Below are 19,885 nucleotides of genomic sequence, written 5' to 3' on the forward strand. Positions count from 1 at the left end.
CAAAAATTACAGAAAGCCTATAATCTCATGGAAACAGAATAATGCTTAACTGAATCACCAGTGGGTCAAGGAAGAAATAAAGAAATTAAAGACTTCCTAGAATTCAATGAAAATGAATGTACTACATACCAAAATTTATGGGACACTATGAAAGCAGTGCTAAGAGGGAAATTCACAGCACTAAATGCCCACATAAAGAAGCTGGAGAAATCTCATGCTAGTGACTTAAGAGCACACCTGAAAGCTCTAGAACAAAAAGAAGCAAACTCACCCAGGAGGAATAGATGCCAGGAATTGAGAGCTGAAATCAATAAAATAGAAGCAAAGAAAATAATACAAAGAATCAATGTAACAAAGAGTTAGTTCTTTGAGAAAATCAACATGACAGATAAGCCCTTATCCAAACTAACCAAAAGGCAGAGAGAGAGCGCATCCAAATTAACCAAATTAACAAACCAGAAATGAAAAGGGACACATAACAACAGACAAGGAAATCCAGAAAATCATCATGTCATACTTCAAAAACCTGTATTTCCACAAAACTGGAAAATCTAAAAGAAATGGACAATTTTCTGGATTAGTACCCTATACCAAAGTTAAACCAAGACCAGATAAACAATTTAAATAGACCTATAACCCCTAAGGAAATAGAAACAAGAGACAGTTGTGTAGCTTGATCTGCTCAAGGGGCTCCCTAGAAGTAGGATCAGAATCCATTCCTGGTGCAGGAGCAGGCCTTTTGGAGCCCACCACCTATGACAGGAATACCTCTCACAACCTTGAGGCAGGGGGAGGGGCTTGGACCTGCCTCTACTAAATGTACCTCCCTATGGGAGGTCTTATGTAAGAAGGAATGGGGGGTCGGTTGGGAGGGGGAGGCTAGAGGGGCAGGAGAAGGGAAGAGGGGAATCTTTGGTATGTAAATGAATAAAAAATTTCTTAATAAAGAAATACTCTATGGAATGATGAATAGATCAATCAAGGAAGGAATAAAAAAATCAGAGATCTGAATGAAAATGAAAATACAACATACCAAAACCTATAGGCTAAGTAGTCCTGAGAGTGAAATTTATACCTATAGGCATTTTCATTAAAAACATCAGGTGGGGCTGGGGATTTAGCTCATTTGGTAGGATACATGCTCAGCCTGTGTAAAGCCCTGTGTTCAATCACCAACAGCACGTAAACTCAGCATGAAGGCATTCTCAGCTATACATTTAGTTTAAGCCCAGTCTGAGATATATGAGACCTTGCCAAAGAGAAAAGTCAGAGCTAAGAATGTAACTTAGGGCCTTGGAAAAGCAAGTACAATCTGAATTCCAAAAGAAAAACAAAAAAAATATTAAAGTTAGAAATTATTGAAATGGTCAGGTGCAGTAGCACACACTTTTACACTTTTAGTTCCAGTACTTGAGAGGCAGAGGCAGGTGGATCTCTGTGAGTCTGAGGCCAGCCTAGTCTACATAGGGAATTTCAGGCTAGCAAGGGCTATACAGTGAGAAATTGTTTCACAAAATAATAACAGTGCTCACTATAGCAGCACATACACTAAAATTGGAAGGATACAGAGAAATTAGCATGGCCTCTGCACAAGGATGACAGGCAAATTTATAAAGTGTTCCATGCTGTGCGATGTCCTTCTGTGTGTTGTAAATATGTGTTGCTCTCATCAGTTGATAATAAAGCTGTTTGGCCAATGGTGAGGCAGAATAAGTTAGGTTATGTGGTACAATCAAATTGAAGATGGAGATGAAGAAGGGTAGAATCAGGGCAGACACCAGCCAGTCGCCGAGGAAGCAAGATATAGAAAATGAGGTAACAAGCCCCGAATCATGAGGCCAAACATAGATAAGAAATATGGGTTAATTTAAATGTAAGAGCTAGCTAGTAATAAGCCTGAGTGATCGGCCAAGCATTTGTAATTGATATAAAGCTCTGAGTGGTAATTTGGGAAGTGACTGTCAGTTATAATTGGGTATATGGGACAGAAAGCTCTGCCTCTGGTTACAGTTCTATATTTTTGATAATACTTATTTACTGTTGGTGGCATTGCAAACAGGTGAAGCCGCTATTAAGTCAGTGTGGAGAAATCCCCAAAAGCTACAAATAAAACTATCATATGACCCAGCATATACCATACCATATGACTCCTTGGCATATGTCCAAAGGATGAGAAAACCTATTCCACAGATACTTAGCCATGTTTATTGCTGCTCTATTCACAATAGCTAGGAAATAGAAACAACCTAACCTAAATGTCTTTCAACCAATGAATGGATAATGAAAATGTGAGTACATATACACTATGGAATACTATTCAGATGCAAAGAAAAATTAAATCATTAATTTTGAAGGTAAATGGATGGAACTACACCCAGAAAGACAATTATCACATGTTCTCTCTCACGGGAGGCTCTTAGTTCCAAATCTTTAGATGTGAGTACATATCCTGGAGTAACTGTAGAAACCATGAAAGTAAAAAGGAACCATTGTTTTGGGAGCCATAGAGAAGGGAATACAAGTACAAGTGATCTGATTAGGGAAATGGGAAAAATGGGGGCTCTAATTTGGAGGGTGGAGGAGATAAATACAGGAGAAAGAGGGAGAAAGGTGAAGTTATTGTAAGAATGTTTGAAAAAGTCATAAGGAATCATACTGTTAACTATATACTTAAAACACAAACCTATAAAACACGTGTCTGTGTATAAATATACATATACAGTTTAAATGAAATTTTCTCATCTGGGCTAACAACTCTCCCTCCAAGAGCCAAAGACCATCTAGCAAAAAACCCAATAATAGGCATAAGAAGCACCTCTTTTGAATTATTGGTTAGCAAAAACACAGTCTATTTCTATTGCCCTTGGTTGCTCCCAAGAGGTGGAAGAATTAACTCCCTATTGCTGAAGATACCATACACTTCAAAGGGCCTGGAGGCCTGAGTTGAAACTGACCTGAATGTGTCTTACCTGAGGAATAGCATTCAGAAGTTATCATGCAAGCTTCAAAAGGAGGGAGGCAACCTACAGTCCTACCCAGCTATGAGGCCTATGAACTATATTGAGAACTAGAATTGCATAATAACTCTAAGAGTGCAGTAGTGGCCCATATACCCTGGTAGTAACCAACAGCTCTCTAATTGGCTTTAAGACACAATCAACAAGAGGGAAATGATGACTGGTACTGGAAACACAGCTCACTACTCAGTTACATTCTAAACATTTGCCCTTATACCTACAGATTAGTAAGTAAAGTCCTCATCTCTCATCCAAGAAACTTGTTTTAGAAATGGGCAGATAACATTACAAAAAAACACAGTCTAATACAGAGTTGTGGAGCTCAGTACCAATAGATACATGTACAAAACAACTCCCACACCTAAGGCTCAGGGAACGCTGAGGAAGAAGAGGAAAAAAGATTGTAAGAGCCAGAGGATCAGGGAATTCAATGTGAGATTATGTCTCCTAGTTATATTAGAAGCTACATCCATTGAATCTCAACCAACATGACCACCTAAACACCAGCTTAACAAGGACAACAACAAGAGACATACCAAAGTGGATGGAGAAAAGACCATGAAGTGTCAACCCTACACAAGGAATGACAAGCAACTAAGGAATGCCAAGAGTGGGAGAAAGTCTTCCCCAGGAAAGGGCACACCAATTGGTTATCTAATACCAAAAATAGTCAGCCCTGAAAACAAACACACACACACACACACACACACACACACACACACACACACACGGATATATATATATATATATATATATATATATATATATATATATATATATATATATATATACATCCAACATTATCCAGATTGAGCAGGTTATAGTCAGGAAAAAATATATGCATATACATACATACATACATATATACATATACATACATACATACATACATACATATATATATATATATATATGAATGCTACAGCAATTAATGAAAAAAAGGGGCCATGAATTTGAAAGAGAATAACAGGGATATATGGGAAGTTTGGAGAAAGGAAAAGGAAGGGAGAAATGATGCATTCACATTACAATTTCAAAAATAATAGAAGGAAAAAATGAAATGATAATATCCATATATACACACACACACACAAAAAAAAAACTCAATGAAACAAGCACTTGATTCTTTGAAAGGATACAAAAGATCCATGCATCCTTAGCTAAACAAAACAACTCTTTGGCCTGGATCTATACACTCTTATTAGATAAAACAGATAAAACATTATTATATTTAACTTATATTTTAATAAAGTTGACTTCAAAATTAATCTCAAATCTTTAATATCATCAGTAATGCCTTGGTTTTGATTCACATAAATTAAATTGCAGCGCTCAGCATTGTGGTACACATCTATAATTCTAGCATGTTGGAGGCTGAGACATGAGGAGTGTGTGTTAGCCCCAGTTACAGATGACATTTGATTCTTTTATTCCAAGCACTTGGGAGGCAGAGGCAGGCAGATTTATTTGAATATGAGGCCAGCCTGATCTACAAAGTGAGTTTCAGGACAGCCAGGACTACACAGAGAAACCCTATCTTTTTTTTTTCCTTTATCAAATTTTATTTTGCTTGAGATGCCTTTGTACAGGTATATAATGTTCACCACAGCCACTCTATAGATTGTGACATATGTGTCAATATAATGGCATCATCGATGTAAACATCTGAAATGAGAAACCCTATTTTAAAAAACAAAAACAAATATAAAATGATTCAAATTTAGGCTAAGTAGCAAGATCCTGTTTCAAAAACAACCCCTTGTAAAACAGCTAAATTATAAACATTTGATCACATACCTTGTAGAAGAAATACTGTACAAGATGTGCTATTCTCACATAATATAGATGTCCATGAGCCAATAGCAGTTTCTTTAAATGTTTAAATTTTGGAACAGAATAATCACTATTCCTGGCTGCCTGGCGACCTTCTTTTCCTTTAATACCTAAAGAAAGAATATCTCTGTATGGTGATAACTTTATAGAATGAGCAAATGCCTGATCTGTTTTTATATTTTTAAGCTGATTAAACATTACAAATCAAATGTATACCTTAGATTTACTCCTTTCAAAATAAAAAGAAGCTTTAACAGTGATACTGAGACTTGGCAAATAAAAGTATGTTAATTGATGATCAGCTATTTGTTAGTACAATATCAAACAGTAAGCAGAGTCATTATTTCAACCATCGCAAAGCAAAAATTATCTGGAGGGAAAAAAATTCACCTGAATATATATATATATAGTGTATGTGTGTGTGTGTGTGTGTGTGTGTGTGTGTGTGTGTGTGAGTGTGTGTAGCTGAGGATCAAACCCAGGGCCTTGTGCTTGTTAGGCAAGCACTCTACCACTGAGCTAAATCCCCAACCCCTACCTGGACATTATTTAAAGCATTCAGTATGTGCTTAATTGTGCACAACACTAAACTAGATGTAATATTAAGGCAACTCAGAGGTCTGGGGTTTGTGGTCAAGGAAATATGAAGAGACAGTGGAACCTTTAATTGTACGAAACGGAATAGCTTCTCATGGATTTTATGAGCCATAGGCCATTTCCACATTGGGTAATCAATGAGCAAAACTTAGAATTCCATGCTAAATCATTCTACTTCTGAATGGGAGAGGGAATTTGGGAATCCAAACTTCACTATAATAATGTCCAAGATATTAATTCTATATGTACTCCCAATCCACTGCCCAATGTTGCTGAGGTGTTAGGCTGGGTGCTTAATAGCAGTCTGATATGTGAAAACTTTGTGTAGGTGCTAATATAAGATAGATAGGATACTTTATTTACAAAGAGCGATATCCACAGCAGGTGCTAGAAAAGCTGTTGGTGTATGTCAACGTAAGACTTCAACACTATAGCCCATGGTACCCATAAATACCACTGTATGGAAAATGAGCCAGCCAGTGACAATTTCTTAACCTTTAACAATTAACAATCTCAGACAGAGAGAATAATAATAGAGTAGGTAGCCTGGCCAGAGGTGTAAAAAAAAATTAATAAAATGTCATGCATACTGTCAATATAAGAACTACTCAATTAATTTTGACACAAGATGGTTTGAAAAATCCATTTTGTAGTCAGGAGGTGGTGGCTCGCACCTTTAATCCCATCATTCAAAGGGCAGAGACAGGTGGATTTCTAACTTTGAGGCCAGCCTGGTCTACAGAACAAGTTCCAGGACAGGCAGGACTACACAGACAAACCCTGTTTTGGAAATCCAAAAAGAAAAAAGGAAAAGAAACAGGAAAACTCCACTTTGTTTGGCACATATAATATCCTCTAACTACTATGGGAAGGACCTTGGAATGGTCACTATTAGAAGAACTCTTTCACTAAGATTAACAATTATTCACAAATTCAAATTCCAGACGAGTAACCAAAATAGAGTAAGACTGATTTAACCTAAAAAGCAATACTGATGATGATACCTTATAGAGGTCATCACATTGTTTCTTACCTATTCCCACATGGGATTCCAAAATCATACTGACATCATTGGCACCATCACCTATTGAGAGTGTTATGGGGCTGCCTTTCAAGTTCTTCACCATTCTCACAATCTAAACATAAAATACAAAAGAGACAGAAAAGTCAAAAGCAGAATGTGTAATAACTCACTGGGGTTTATTTACAAGTGTAAATGCAGGTTTTACAAACAGAAAGGTAGGGGTTGGGGATTTAGCTCAGTGGTAGAGCACTCACCTAGCAAGCACAAGGCCCTGGGTTCAATCCTCAGCTCAAAAAAAAAAAAAAAAACACCAGAAAGATAGCTTGTATATATAATGTGTGAGAGTCTTGTCGGGTGCAAAGTAGCATAGTCATTTAAAATGCAACACTAGCACCCCATTTGATTCTAGGTCTGTACATGCATAAATGTTCAAAACCTTTCCTGCCATGCTCACTAAAGGTTGGCATGTTTCCTTCTTTTGCCATCTTTCCACATGTTCTTTTCAGATTATATTGTTGAATATGAGAGAGTGGAGGCCGTAAATTGGATCTGACATTAACATGTACAAAGCCATCAGAACAAGAATGAAAAAAATCAGAACAGTGTTTTGGTTACCTCTTAATCCCTTCTTTCTGAAGACATTCCTATCTTCCTTTAGAATACCCCACTGATAATTAAAGAACTTATGCTAATCTTATGCTCCTATATGGCTGCCAATTACAACTCTCCCCACTATCCACTATGGTTTGTTTTCTCTTACAGATAGCTACATTTCAAAGGGGCATTTTAAGGAGGTGAGATTTGTAGAAAAGTGCTGCAAATTCCATCACTTTCCAAATAGTAACTCATCCAGATGTGAAAACAATGCTATGTGGTTCAATGCTGTGTTCAGGACAAATACTGAATAAAAAATGGTCGCTGATGGTATTAAACGACTTCTGCTTCAGGGATCTCCAAAACCTCCTGGGAAATTTACTTAGGAAGAATATTTAGTTCAAAGCTGCCTTTCCACTCTGTTTCAAATAGTCATCATTTGCCATCTACTCTCAAGACTCCTTGGGACTTAGTAGCCTTAACGTGACATATTTGTTTCAGCCGCTAAATAATGCTTTCCAAAAAGTTTGTCCCCTTGCTTTTCCAAGCTTGTTAGCATAAATAAAATTCATTTTCAACATAAATTATGTGATCACAAATAATTTATGCAAGGAACATAATATTTCTTTAAATAAGGCTCAGTAAGGTTTTAATTTATTAAAATCATTTAAAAAATCCTACATGTCCAATATCATTCAATACAAAAATGAAGTGAAATGTTAGCTTTTGCCTGAGCACTCTCATTAATTTGGTTCCTATTAAGAACTTTACAAAAGATTGTCAGAAATAATCTCTTATTTCTGGAAGTGAAAGAACTGAGGACAAAGCTAGAGAATCCAAACTCAATTCAGTTTCAATGGGCTATGATAACGGTTAAGTAATTTGCACTTGGTATACCATGTGCAGCAATAATTTATATCTCAAGGATTAAAAATTGCAACCTGGAAGGCAATATAACTATCAAGGTAACCACCTTCGCAAGAGAAACATAGATTAAGTTGAAAGATTATAATTTTTCCTTGTAGAAAATAATAAAAAGATTTATGGTTACTGATAATAAAGTCATGAATGATTTGGTAATGTAAACATGTATGTTTTTTTCCTAATCTCTTGAAGTTACCCATATTAAGAATTTTTCTCCAAACTGTAGGTAGCTTTCAAGAAAAAGAGGCAATTTAACTAAAATAGCTTTTTTCATTAAGTAGAAATATATGCAATATACCATTCAAAATAATATACTAATATAAAAAAGAAGTATGGCCATTGAAAAGTATGCAAATGAAAGAGTTATAAATACAAGCATATGAGATAACCAGCTAAATAACAAAGATAACAAAATGTGGTCTCTGTACAGGAGTATATGACATTATCCAATTATCCATATGAAAGCTAGTGAGATGGCTCAGTGGGTAAGAACAGACTTCTGCAAGTCATTTTCTCATCTTCACATGTCCACCAAGGTACATGTACCACTCAATCAATCCATCAATAAATGTAAGAAAAAATTCCATGTAAGAAAGCTATGGTATCAAAGAAGAGGAAAGTATTCACCAATTAGGCATTATTTTACAGAAGAAATCATGATTTAAATAACGAAATACTAATAAAATTTGTGTTTGTAGGGAAAGAATAGGGCATTCCAAAAGAAAAGGAATGACATACAAAAGACACACAGGAAAGTAAGAATAGTAAACATTCATAAACTAGGTCTGGTGTGACTAGATCAATGAATTTTCACATATGGATCATGGATTCATATCAACATGGAAGGATATTGTATAAGTAGCACAGAGTACAGAAGGCGCTGGTAGAAAACAAAATGAAGAGGAAATAAATGGAAGCTAGGAGGCTACAAATGAAGTTTAATGAGCTACTCAGTGTCTGGCTCTGGAAAGAAGTTAGAAGAAAAACAAGTAGAAAAAAACTAGTAAAATGTACTAGAAAGCATATTTTGATGGCTAAAGCCACACACAAGAATAAAGCATGAGGGTAGTCAAAAAGTAAAGGTTTTGGGTTTAGAAAGTTGAAACCATAGTAAGCCTGGTTATAGAAATAAGTAGGAGATGCCAAAGAAAATGATGGCTAAGCTGCAGAGAAGGCAGTTGGGACAATAAAGATAACACAAGAAGATGGGTTTGTAACAAAATCCCAAAGATTTGGACAGAAGGTAATGACTCAAACATAGACATAATAAATAGTCTAGAAAAAGTAACTATAGTGACAAAGATAAAATATACTGAAGCCTGAACCACAAGATACCCCATGTTCTTGGTAGGAGAAAAAATATGAGCAACATCAAAAGGTTTCATGAAAATGAGAGCTATGACAAAAAATAGGTGGAACAGTCTATAATGTGAGACATAGGGAACAAATAAAAATGGCCCTAGTAATAGGAATAAAGTAAAACAAGGGAAGAAACAAACTATTCAAGAAAATTGTAAAATCTGTCTAGGATACTAGAATTTAATGTGATAGTAGAGATTCAAAATGGAGATGTCTAGCAGACAGCTAGAACCAGGAAACATACTCTTAATAAAAAGTCAGGACTAAAGCTTTATCAATGGAAGGCAGAGAAATTGAAGAGTTAATCTAGACAGGGAGTCCATAATGTGAAAATCAAAGAAAAATTTTACCACAGAAAAGGAAAACTATTAAGAAAATACAGGATAATGGGCCAGAGAGATGGCTTAGTAGTAAAGAGCACTGGGTGCTCTTTCAGAAGATTCAGGTTCAATTCTCAGTACCAGTGTGGCAGCTCATGAATGTCTATAACTCCAGTTCTAGTGGTTCTGATGCTCTCTCATCTGGCCTCTGGAGACACCAGGAACCCAAGTGGTGCAGAGATATACATGCAGGCAAAATACTCCCACACATAAAAATAAAATAAAAATCTAAAAATACAGGATAAAACAAAATGAAAAGATAATATAATGCCAAAGAGGGGGGAAATGTCAGCATTTTGGGCAAGCACAGAAATCAAGGAAGATTTTGAGGAGAATGTAAACGATAGTGTCAACTGTAGTAAACAAACAAGGAAAAGAATATTGTTTAAGGAATTGAGCCAAGTTTATCTATAACCCAGCCAGCAGAGTAGTAAGAGAAGAAAGATCAGGATACATAAGGCTAATAATGCCAAGGGGAGGATGAACACTGGGCAGAGGCAGTAGGAACTAAGTCTAGAAGGTAAAGAACTGGTCAGCAAACTTGAGGGCACAAAGTATAGTACAGGTTTAAAATAATTTGAATGAAGAGGCAGATGTATCATAGGAGAATACTAGTGCTTTGTGCACAGAAGAAAGGCATATGCGTGTGATTTTATTATTTCTTCATCTTTTTATAGACTTGAACATTTTTTCCTTTTTTATTTAAAAGTTTTTTCTTATTCTCTACTCAAACAAGCAATGTTTACAAATAAAACCCCTATTTAAGCTTCAAAGAAAATTAAAATGATTTGGTAGAGACTGTAGAGTTTGTTCACAAAGAAGGAAAAGCCAGGGAGAGAAATGAGATGTGTGAAGAGGATCCAGAATGGAAAATTAAGTAATATCCAGTTACCTGGGCTTTTTGTAATGGTGCCATCCGGCAGCAGAGCACTGCAGTACATTTCATACAGATTTGTAGGAAAATGCTTTTATAGTTGTTTGAACTGGAGTCTTGACTAGAATTTAGTATGAGAGACAATGTGGAGCCATCAATGATTAATCCATATTCCTGATGCTCTGTCCATGCTCTGAAAAAGATACAAAAATGTGTATGAATCTATTATATAATCAGAATTAACACCTTGATTTTATTTTGTTTTGAGACAGGTCTCACATAGATCAGGCTGTCCTTCAACTCTCTCTGCAGCTGAGGATGTCCTCCAACTCCCTGATTTCCCTGTCTCCCCTTCTTAAGTCCTGGGACTATAGAAATGCACCACAACTCGCTGCTTGATTTTGAGTTTCTTAATCACAGAGGTGACTATCCCAGATGAGACAAGTCACCAGATCTAATTCCTTCATCTATTCATCCCAAAGAATGAACTGCCTCTAATGATAGCACAACAGTGCCTTGTGGTTAGAAAAAGTTCTTTAATTAGGGAGAAAATGAAGGAGGAAATGTCAGCATTTGGTGGATATCACAGAAATCCAAAAAATACAGTTGGTGTTTTTTTCTTTTAATTTTATTGTGTGTGTATGTGCACGCGTGCAGGCATATGCACATGCATGACACATGTGTGAAAGTCAGTGGGCAACTTTCTGGAATTGGCCCTCTCCTTTTACTGTTGGTCCTGGAGATTGAACTCAGGTTATAAGGCTTCTTCTATAGCAAGTGCTTTTAGCTGATGAGCTATTTCACTGGCCTAAGAAGGAGAGTTTTAGGGAGGATGTAATTGATAATGTTAACTTCAGTAGAGAAATGAGGAAGAGAACAAAGTGGATTGTACCAAGTTTGCCTATAAAGAAGCCTATAGACTAGTAAGAACAGAAATAACAGGGTACAAGGGGCTAATAGTACCATGAGGGCAAGGACTACCCACAGTTAATTCCACATTCTAAAATGTGTAAAAATAAAGGTGGTTGTGCAGTCTGACTCTATAAAAAAATTTAAAGTGAGTCTTTTGAACTACAGGTCAATTAGTCAAACTAATGTGAAATGATGCAAAATTTGATATGAAGATAAATAATCAGTTAACTTGAAACTCCTAGGAAACAAAATATCAAATGACTTAGGGGCAAACAAACACAGTATCTTTGCCTGAATGACAAAAGCAATTCATAGAACATGGTTTTTCAAATAGGACCAAACAAAAGAACATTATATAGCTGGGCAGTGGTGGCACATGCCTTTTATCCCAGCACTCAGGAGGCAGAGGCAAGTGGACCTCTGAGTTCGGGGCCAGCCTGGTCTACAAAGTCAGTTCCAGGACAGCCAGAGCTACACTGAGAAATTGTGTCTTGAAAAATCAAACAACTCCCCAAAAGAACATTATATAAATACATACATACATAATTTAAATGAATATCATTCGTTATCACCTAATGGTTCTTAACCCAGGCCTACCTATATTAAAATACTGTCCATGCCTGGTTTCATTTGTAGACCAAGTAAATAAGAAAATATTGGGCACAAATTGGTACTGCACAATTATATTAAAGTTTCCTTAAGAAGTTCTAATGTCTAACTATGACTAAGAGGCATTTAGGTGCCAAGAAAACAAATGTAAAGCGAGATGGAGGTAGGAGGATCAAAAGTTCAAGGCCAGCCTGGGCTACATGAGCCCTTGTTTAAAAAAATCAGTTTCAAACAGTTTCAAAGGGTGGTCACAGAATAGTTCTCTAAAACTAACAAAGCAAGCAAGCAAGCAAATAACCAAACAACAAAGTCATGAACATGAGAAGGGGGTTTGTAGGTAGGTGGAGGGGGTAGTAGAGGTGGGAGAGATTTGGATTGATCACAATCTGAATGCACACTGTGGTAGTTTGAATAAGAGTGTCTGCCATAGGCTCTGACATGTGAACACGTGGTTTCCAGTTGGTAGCACTGTTCGGGGAGATCTAGGAGATATGGCCTTGCTAAAGGAAGTACATCTTTGGTTTCAAAGCCTCATGCCATTTCCAGTTAGTTCTCTCTGCTTTGTGCCTCTGATCTGCCACCACAGATTCTTATTCCTCTGGAAACATACATCCAAATACTTAACTACTATATGTTGCTTTGGTAGTGGTGTTTTACTACATCAATAGAAAAGTGACTAATACACACATAACACAAGTATGAAACTTCTCTCTCTCTCTCTCTCTCTCTCTCTCTCTCTCACTCACACACACACACACACACACACACACACACACACACACACACACACAAACTTAAAATAGACCAAATTCAATCAATTTTCTGTTGCAATGAGGGGAGCAAAACAGCATCCATTTAATTTCTGCTCAAGCAATCTTGGGTGCCCTTTGAGAATCAAACTAGTAGAAGCAGTAAATACAGGAAAATTTCATAATTATAGCTTTACTTATCTACTTTAATGCTATTCAAAGTTTACTGTGTAGAGGGGTTACTTGGCTCACTGATTAAGAGCACTTGCTGCTCAATTTTTTGTGAGGTGAGACACTTGGAAGTCACATTTAAGGCAGAGAAGAAAGAAGTGAAGGGAAAAAATGTATGTTGGGCACACTAGAAAGCAAATTAATCCTGCTTCAGGCCTTTGGTATGATGACCTGAGTACCTGTGGCTAATGGAGAATTACCAAAGGTTTCAGGGTAAAGTTGTGATATGGACAGTACTTTAGTATTTAAAGACCTTATCTGGCAGGGTGGCTTAAGGTGCTGAATACACATGATAGGCACATGATTTGAAATATCAGTGGTAACTGAAGCTTGGCTAAGGCTTGGTGGATAATATGAATTCGAAAAAGGAAAGGAACAAAGCTGGCAAAAGGATTCTGGATCTGAAGCCTATTAACTTGGGAAAAGACTATGCCTAATTCAAAACACACAACCAGGAACAGAGAAAAAACATGAAGTAAGTTTTCCAAAATGCCTGGCTTATTCAAATTGAGTACTACATATTTCTATTGACTGACCTATTTTCTTTCAAACTTATTAATGGCCTATCTTCATTGTGATGATATTAGAAGGTAGGGTTTTTGAGAGTTGATTAGGTTTAGATAAAATCATAAGAGCAGGACCTTCAAGATGAGATTTGTGCCTGTTATGAACTTAATTGTGCCTGCAAAATTCTGAAATACAACCACAAATGAAGTTATTAGGAGACAAGATCTTTGGAATTAAGTTTAACTGGGTTCATGTTTTGGAGCAATTGCTTTTATTTGAAGAAGCGACACTAAAATAATCGGTTATCTGAAAGTACTCACCAAATCATGACACTCTGATCAAACTTTCGGCCCTAGAATTGTGAGAATGATATCTATTCACTGTCTATGGTGTTGCTACAGCAGCCTAAGCAAACTAAGAAAAACTGACAAGTAACATTCATTGTAATTTGGACTGACCATATATGTTATTTGACTAAAGAAAGAAAGGAAACATTTCTCATAGGCAATTGATATGAATATGCAACCTCACTATCAACAACAATAGTTGTTTTAAAAAGTGCCATAGCCTTATGAATGTGGCTTATTAATTTTAAAGCTTATTTAAACATCAAACATGTAGACAGACTATGCATAAGCTTAGCTGTTAAAAAGAACAGGCTCTGAAATTGTACAGACTTGTTCAATTTCTTAATAACTGTATGATTTTGAGGAAGTTACTTTATCTTTATGAGCCTCAGTTTCTATCTATGAAGAGAATTAAAATTGCCTAATTGAGTTGTTAAGAGAGCTTAAATGAGAATAATCATACAAAACACTTAACAGTATTCCATTAAGAATTGGAAAACATGGCTGGAGAAAGGCTCAATGCTTAAGAGCACTTGCTGCTCTTGCAGAGGATTTGAGTTCAGTTCCAAGTACCCACATACCCATATAGATAGCTTGTAACTGCCTATAACTCAAGTTCTTGGGAATTCAGTGCCCTCTTCTAACCTCCAGTGGCATAAAACACATGCAAGCGCGCGTTTGCATGTGCACGCGCGTGCACACACTGCATAATTTACTGATAAAACACCGCTACCATAAAATACAAACAAATAAAGAAGATTTAGTTTATTCTTTATTACATTTGTGGGTATGTACACATGAGTGTAGATGCCCATAGAGGCCAGAAGAGGTCATCAGATCCTTTGTAGCTTGAGTTATAGGTGGTTGTAAGCCACCTAATGTAGGTGATGGGAATTGAACTCAGGTTCTCAGGCAAAACAGTATGTACTCTATGTCCTTTTAATCAGATTCATCTCTCCAGCCCCCCAAATAAATCTTCAGGGAAAAAACAGGAAAATAGTCTTTCCTACAGGAGGTCTCTGCAATTACTGCAGGTACAGCTGGTGGTATTCCAGAAAAGGAATTCAACTTACTTATGGCTACACTAAATTCAAGCAATTAACTTAGACAACAAGAAGAACTGAAGGATGTCTTATCTCTGGGCACTGAGTTGTGAATCAGAAAGTTTTCTTGAAACCCTTAGCCTCCATAAATCTTTTCTTGTTGAAGACAGAATCAAAGTTTATTCATGTGGTTCCTGTTGGAGTACTGAGGCACAAGAACCCACACAGAAAATGGCACTCGGACCTCAAAATTTGTGGAAACTTTACAGAGACTGATGTTATTGTATACAAGATGCCAATGTTTAGAAATTGAACTAATTTAAATTTTTTTAAATGAAAACAACTACTGTTACAATGCAGAAATCTCACTACTGATTATACATAAGAGCAAAATGAATGTCAAAGAGACATATGCACTCGAGTGTTCATTTCAGCACTATTCACAAGAGCCCAGAGATGGAAACAACCTAAGTTATCTATCAACTAATGAATAGGTGAAAAAAAAAAAAAACCAGAATACTATTCAGCTACAAAAAATGAAATTCTGTCATTTGTAACTAAATAGATGACATGGAGCTCATTATATTATGTGTAATATAATGAGCAAGTAAAACAATCAAGGCACAGAAAGACAAATAGTATATGATCTTATTCATATGAATCTCAAAGCATTGATCTCATGGAAGTTGAGAATACAAGGGTGTACCAAAGGCTGAGAGAACAGGTGGATATAAGGATGGGGAGAAGCTGATCAAATAATATTTAGACAGGATGAAGAAATTTTGGTATATTACCTGTAGAGTGGGGTGACTATAGCTAACACTAATGTACATAAATTTCAAAATGCTAGAAGGAATGACTCTGGAAGTTTTTACTGTAAAGAAAAGTGCTTTGGGGAAAAAGTGTGTTTAGCTATAATTTAAACATTATACAGTATATGCATGGATTAAAATATGACATTAACTCATTAGCATGTACAATTTTATGCTTTTGTGTACATGTGAATTATAAAGCAAGAGCTGGGATAACTCAGTGGTAGAGTGCTTGTCTAGAATGTGTGAGGCCCTGGGTTTAATTTATAGCACCTCCAAAACAAACAAATCTTGAGAAATCTAATTTTCTTTTACATTAAGAGAGGGATAAAGTGACAAATGATCTTAAATGGACCGTTAACCAAGTCCTCTGGGGAAGGTTTTAACTTACAAGAATAAAACATCAACATGGAATGATAAATTACAGCAAATAGAGTCTTCTGCAAAAGCATCCATTATTTACATTTGTATCAATGTATAAATAAGAAATAGATTCACTTTCTTACTTTTTAAGGCTTCGAGTGCTTTTAGGAAATTCATGCAGCAACTTCTTACGATATTCTATTAACAATTCATGTAATCGATCTTCTTTCCTTTCACTTTCTTCAATGGTTTTTGTGGTCAGTTCCAAGAGTTCAGTATTGGTTTGGAAAAGGCGACAGGCATAGCAGGTGGATTTGGCTGTTTCCATCTTGTCTCCAGTAAGCACCCAGACTTTCAAGCCAGCTGCATGCAGAGCTTCAATGGTCTCTGCAGCCTGATCTTGCAGCCTATAAACACAAAGAAATCTTGTTAACCTCTAAAATTCATGACACAAGAAGATCTGTTGAAGCAAGCATTCTTACAGCTCACTAGCAATACAATTCTAGAATTTTGACTTCTTATCACAGTTGTGTTATCTCTGGCAAAACTTTTCTTACTAAATTGAATTTCAAACAATGAAGTTCAGAAAATTTCATATTTCTTGAGGTAACTGGTAACCAGTGGCAGAATAAGAATTGAAACTATAAGCAAAAATATCCAGAAACTCACCAAATGTCTATATTCATTACCAGTTTAAATGCATTTTTTAAAATGACATCTCACTATGCAACTTTGACTGTTCTGGAACTTACTATGTAGAGCAGGCTGGCCTTGAACTCATAGAGATCCCTGCCTCTGCCTTCCAAGTGCTAGGATTAAAGGCATAAGCCACAATGCCTGGTGAACCACACAAATTCTTAACATGTTCCAAAATGGAAAGAGCTAAAACATTCTAATTAGATATGGGGACTGTGAGTAAATTTCTATCTTTGAGGAGCTGTTAATATTAGGAAAGCTGCTCAGTATGGTGGCTTGCCTTAATCCCAGCACATGAGAGGCAGATGCAGGTAGATCTCTGTGAGTTTGATGCTAACATGGTCTCTATACTGTGCTCTAGGCAAGCCAGGGCCACATAGTTGAGATCCTGTCTCATAAAAAGAAAAGTAAGTAAGTAAGTAAATAAATAAATAAAGGAAACCCAGTAATTTTTATTGAGATTTTAAGAATAATTCTAAAAGGTAAAGATAGAAGAATGACACAATCTTTGGGTTCCTTTCATCTACCAGAGTATCAATGAAATTTTAGAAAAGAGAAAAAAATATTTAGAAAATAAAATTTGTTAAGAGGAAGAGAAAGAAGAGACATAGGAGGTAGGAAAGAGCAATAAAGGAGAGAAAGATGAAAATATATGCATGTATGGGAGTATTACAATGAAACTTCTTAACTTTTTGTAATATACATTAACAGAATTTTCAGGAGGGGCCGAAGAGATGGTAAGGAGTTCAAAGCATATATTCAAAGCATTACTCCTTCAGAGGACCCTAGTTTGATTTCCATTACATGTGTCAGGAGCCTCCCAACAGCCTGTAACAACCCCAGTTACAAGAGATCAGATGTTTGTCCTACCTGGGCACTCCCAAATACAAGGCATTCTCATTCCCCAACACCCATTTTACACACACACACACACACACACACACTTAAAAAATGAAAATATGATACTCTTAAAAAAATTTCTGGGCAGAAACTGAGATGGAAAGATTTTAGAGAAGATGAGGATGAATAAAAAAGAGGAGATTGGGCAAGAGGGTAAACAAAAAAAAGGGGTATATGGAAAAAATCATGTGGAACTTGCTAGTTTATAAGCTAAATAATAAAATATAATTAAAAACATATAGAAATTCAATGAGATGTACAGACATTGGGTTTTGGCAAGTAATTGTTTGAATACTTCAACATAGCTGCATGGTGTTTTGTAGCTGCATGTTTTGCAAAGTGATGTTTCTAAAATGAGTTTGAATATATATTTGTACACTATGTGCATGCCTGGTACCCAAGGATGGCAGAAGAAAGCATCAGATCCCTCAGTACTGGAGTTATAGATGACTATGGATACCATGTGGATGCTGGGAAATGATCCCAGGTTCTCTGGAAGAGCAACCAGTATGCTAAACCACAGAGCCATCTCTCTAGTCCCCTTCTCTTAATTTACAACACTTTGAAAACTTGTACAATACTTAGGAATTAAAACATTACTTCAAACAGATTACTGATCAAGTCCTGACAGAGCTTACCTTATATATTTAAGTCTTATTTTTAATCTTATTTTAAAATACTCAAAAATATATTCTGGCTTGTTGAAGCATGTTAAAATCTTGTGCTGTTTTGCTTATTTACCAAAATTTTACCCATTCTTCTATGTAATAGCTCAAATAATGATTCTACAATCCTGCTTTATGTACTATAAGGCTGTTTTATAAAAGTTACATAAACAATTAGATGATTTAGTAAATATTCAAAAAAACTATAATGATAAAGGATTCATTTTTTTCTAAGATACATGTATTTAATTTGAAACTATTTCCAGAGTTCAAAATCTGCTGTATTTTTTTTTTTACTTAGTAAACCAATCTTTAGCTTTATACAGACGGCAATGGTAAATGATGTATTTCAAAATATCTGAATAAATTACTAATCTGGGTCATACTACCCCAAATGACTGGTCATTAAAATGATAAAAGTAGACCTGAACAAAGATGATACAGTAGATACGCTAATGTGGCCTGGGAAAGCTCAGGAAGATATAAAGAACTACAAATAAGTAAGGAAATGCTGGCTGAGGGAGGAGAAATAGTCTCCCCCAGGGAAGTGCACACCAACTGGTTATCCAATACCAGATGGTCAGCCCTGAAAACAAACATACCAGTAACATTATATGGACTGAACAGGTATATATTTTTTTAGGAATACACACACAAACAGCCAATTAAAGGAAAAGAAGCCATGAATGTGAAAGAAAACAAAGTAGCATTGGACATGGGAGGTTTTTGAGGGAGAAAAGAGAAGGGGAAAATGATGTAATTATAACTTCAAAAATAATTAGCAAGAGTATCTAGTTACTTGTCTTCCACAGCAGTGGCTCCAATTAAATTCATGTTTGTCTCAATCTCATCAAAAATGTTTTCCAGTTTTTCTTCTCTATCTTGTAGGGCCATTTTTGCCTCTATTAGTTGTGTATTAATTCTTTCAAAATCATCAGGAGCAATTTCTTTGAAAGCTACACAAAGAGTCCGATACCCATCCTAGAAGCAAAGCAGAAGGTCTACAGTTACGTCTATAATAGCTGAATGTCACACTCTTATAAAGGTTTATTTTAATTATGTGTTGACTGTGTGTCAGTGTATGTCTCTGTATGGTTATGTGCACATGAGTGAAGGTGACTGTGGAGGCCAGAGACATGAGATCTCCTGGAACTGGAGTTGCAGGTAGTTATCAGCTACCTACTGTAGGTACAGAGAACCAAACTTGGGTCATCTGCAAGACCAGTGCATGCTCTTAACTGCTGAGCCATCTCTCTAGCCCCAGTCATATTCTTGAAATGCATTTGCTTTATTCATCTGTACAAGAGAAATTCTGACACATTTAATTTTTTAAAAAGAACAGAATGCAACTAAAAAGTTAACTTCAGTCAAGTTCTAAATAAATAATAGCTCTTTTGAAAAGATCCTTGAAACATCTTCACCAAGTACTAGTTCTGACCACAATATTGA

At 36.1% G+C, this 19,885-nt stretch overlaps 1 protein-coding gene and 1 non-coding gene across 11 annotated transcripts in view; one reads left to right on the top strand and one right to left on the bottom strand.

Annotated features, from left to right (window-relative positions):
• Atp11c (ATPase phospholipid transporting 11C) overlaps positions 1–19,885 on the bottom strand; it is a 186,396-nt gene that overhangs the window by 35,521 nt on the left and 130,990 nt on the right. For all 10 annotated transcript variants that reach the window (XM_036174827.1, XM_036174821.1, XM_036174825.1 and 7 more), the window contains 5 exons: positions 19,236–19,417; positions 16,319–16,582; positions 10,621–10,795; positions 6,481–6,583; positions 4,815–4,960 (listed from right to left, as the gene is read on the bottom strand). In XM_036174827.1, coding sequence (XP_036030720.1) covers positions 4,815–4,960; positions 6,481–6,583; positions 10,621–10,795; positions 16,319–16,582; positions 19,236–19,417 — 870 coding nt within the window. The remainder of the gene's footprint in view (positions 1–4,814; positions 4,961–6,480; positions 6,584–10,620; positions 10,796–16,318; positions 16,583–19,235; positions 19,418–19,885) is intronic.
• Positions 1,525–1,630, top strand: LOC118574859. The gene has a single exon (XR_004943756.1). It is a non-coding gene; the product is annotated as a U6 spliceosomal RNA (small nuclear RNA).

This window comes from Onychomys torridus, chromosome X (genome assembly GCF_903995425.1).
Source record: "Onychomys torridus chromosome X, mOncTor1.1, whole genome shotgun sequence".
Classification (NCBI taxonomy): Eukaryota; Metazoa; Chordata; class Mammalia; order Rodentia; family Cricetidae; genus Onychomys; species Onychomys torridus.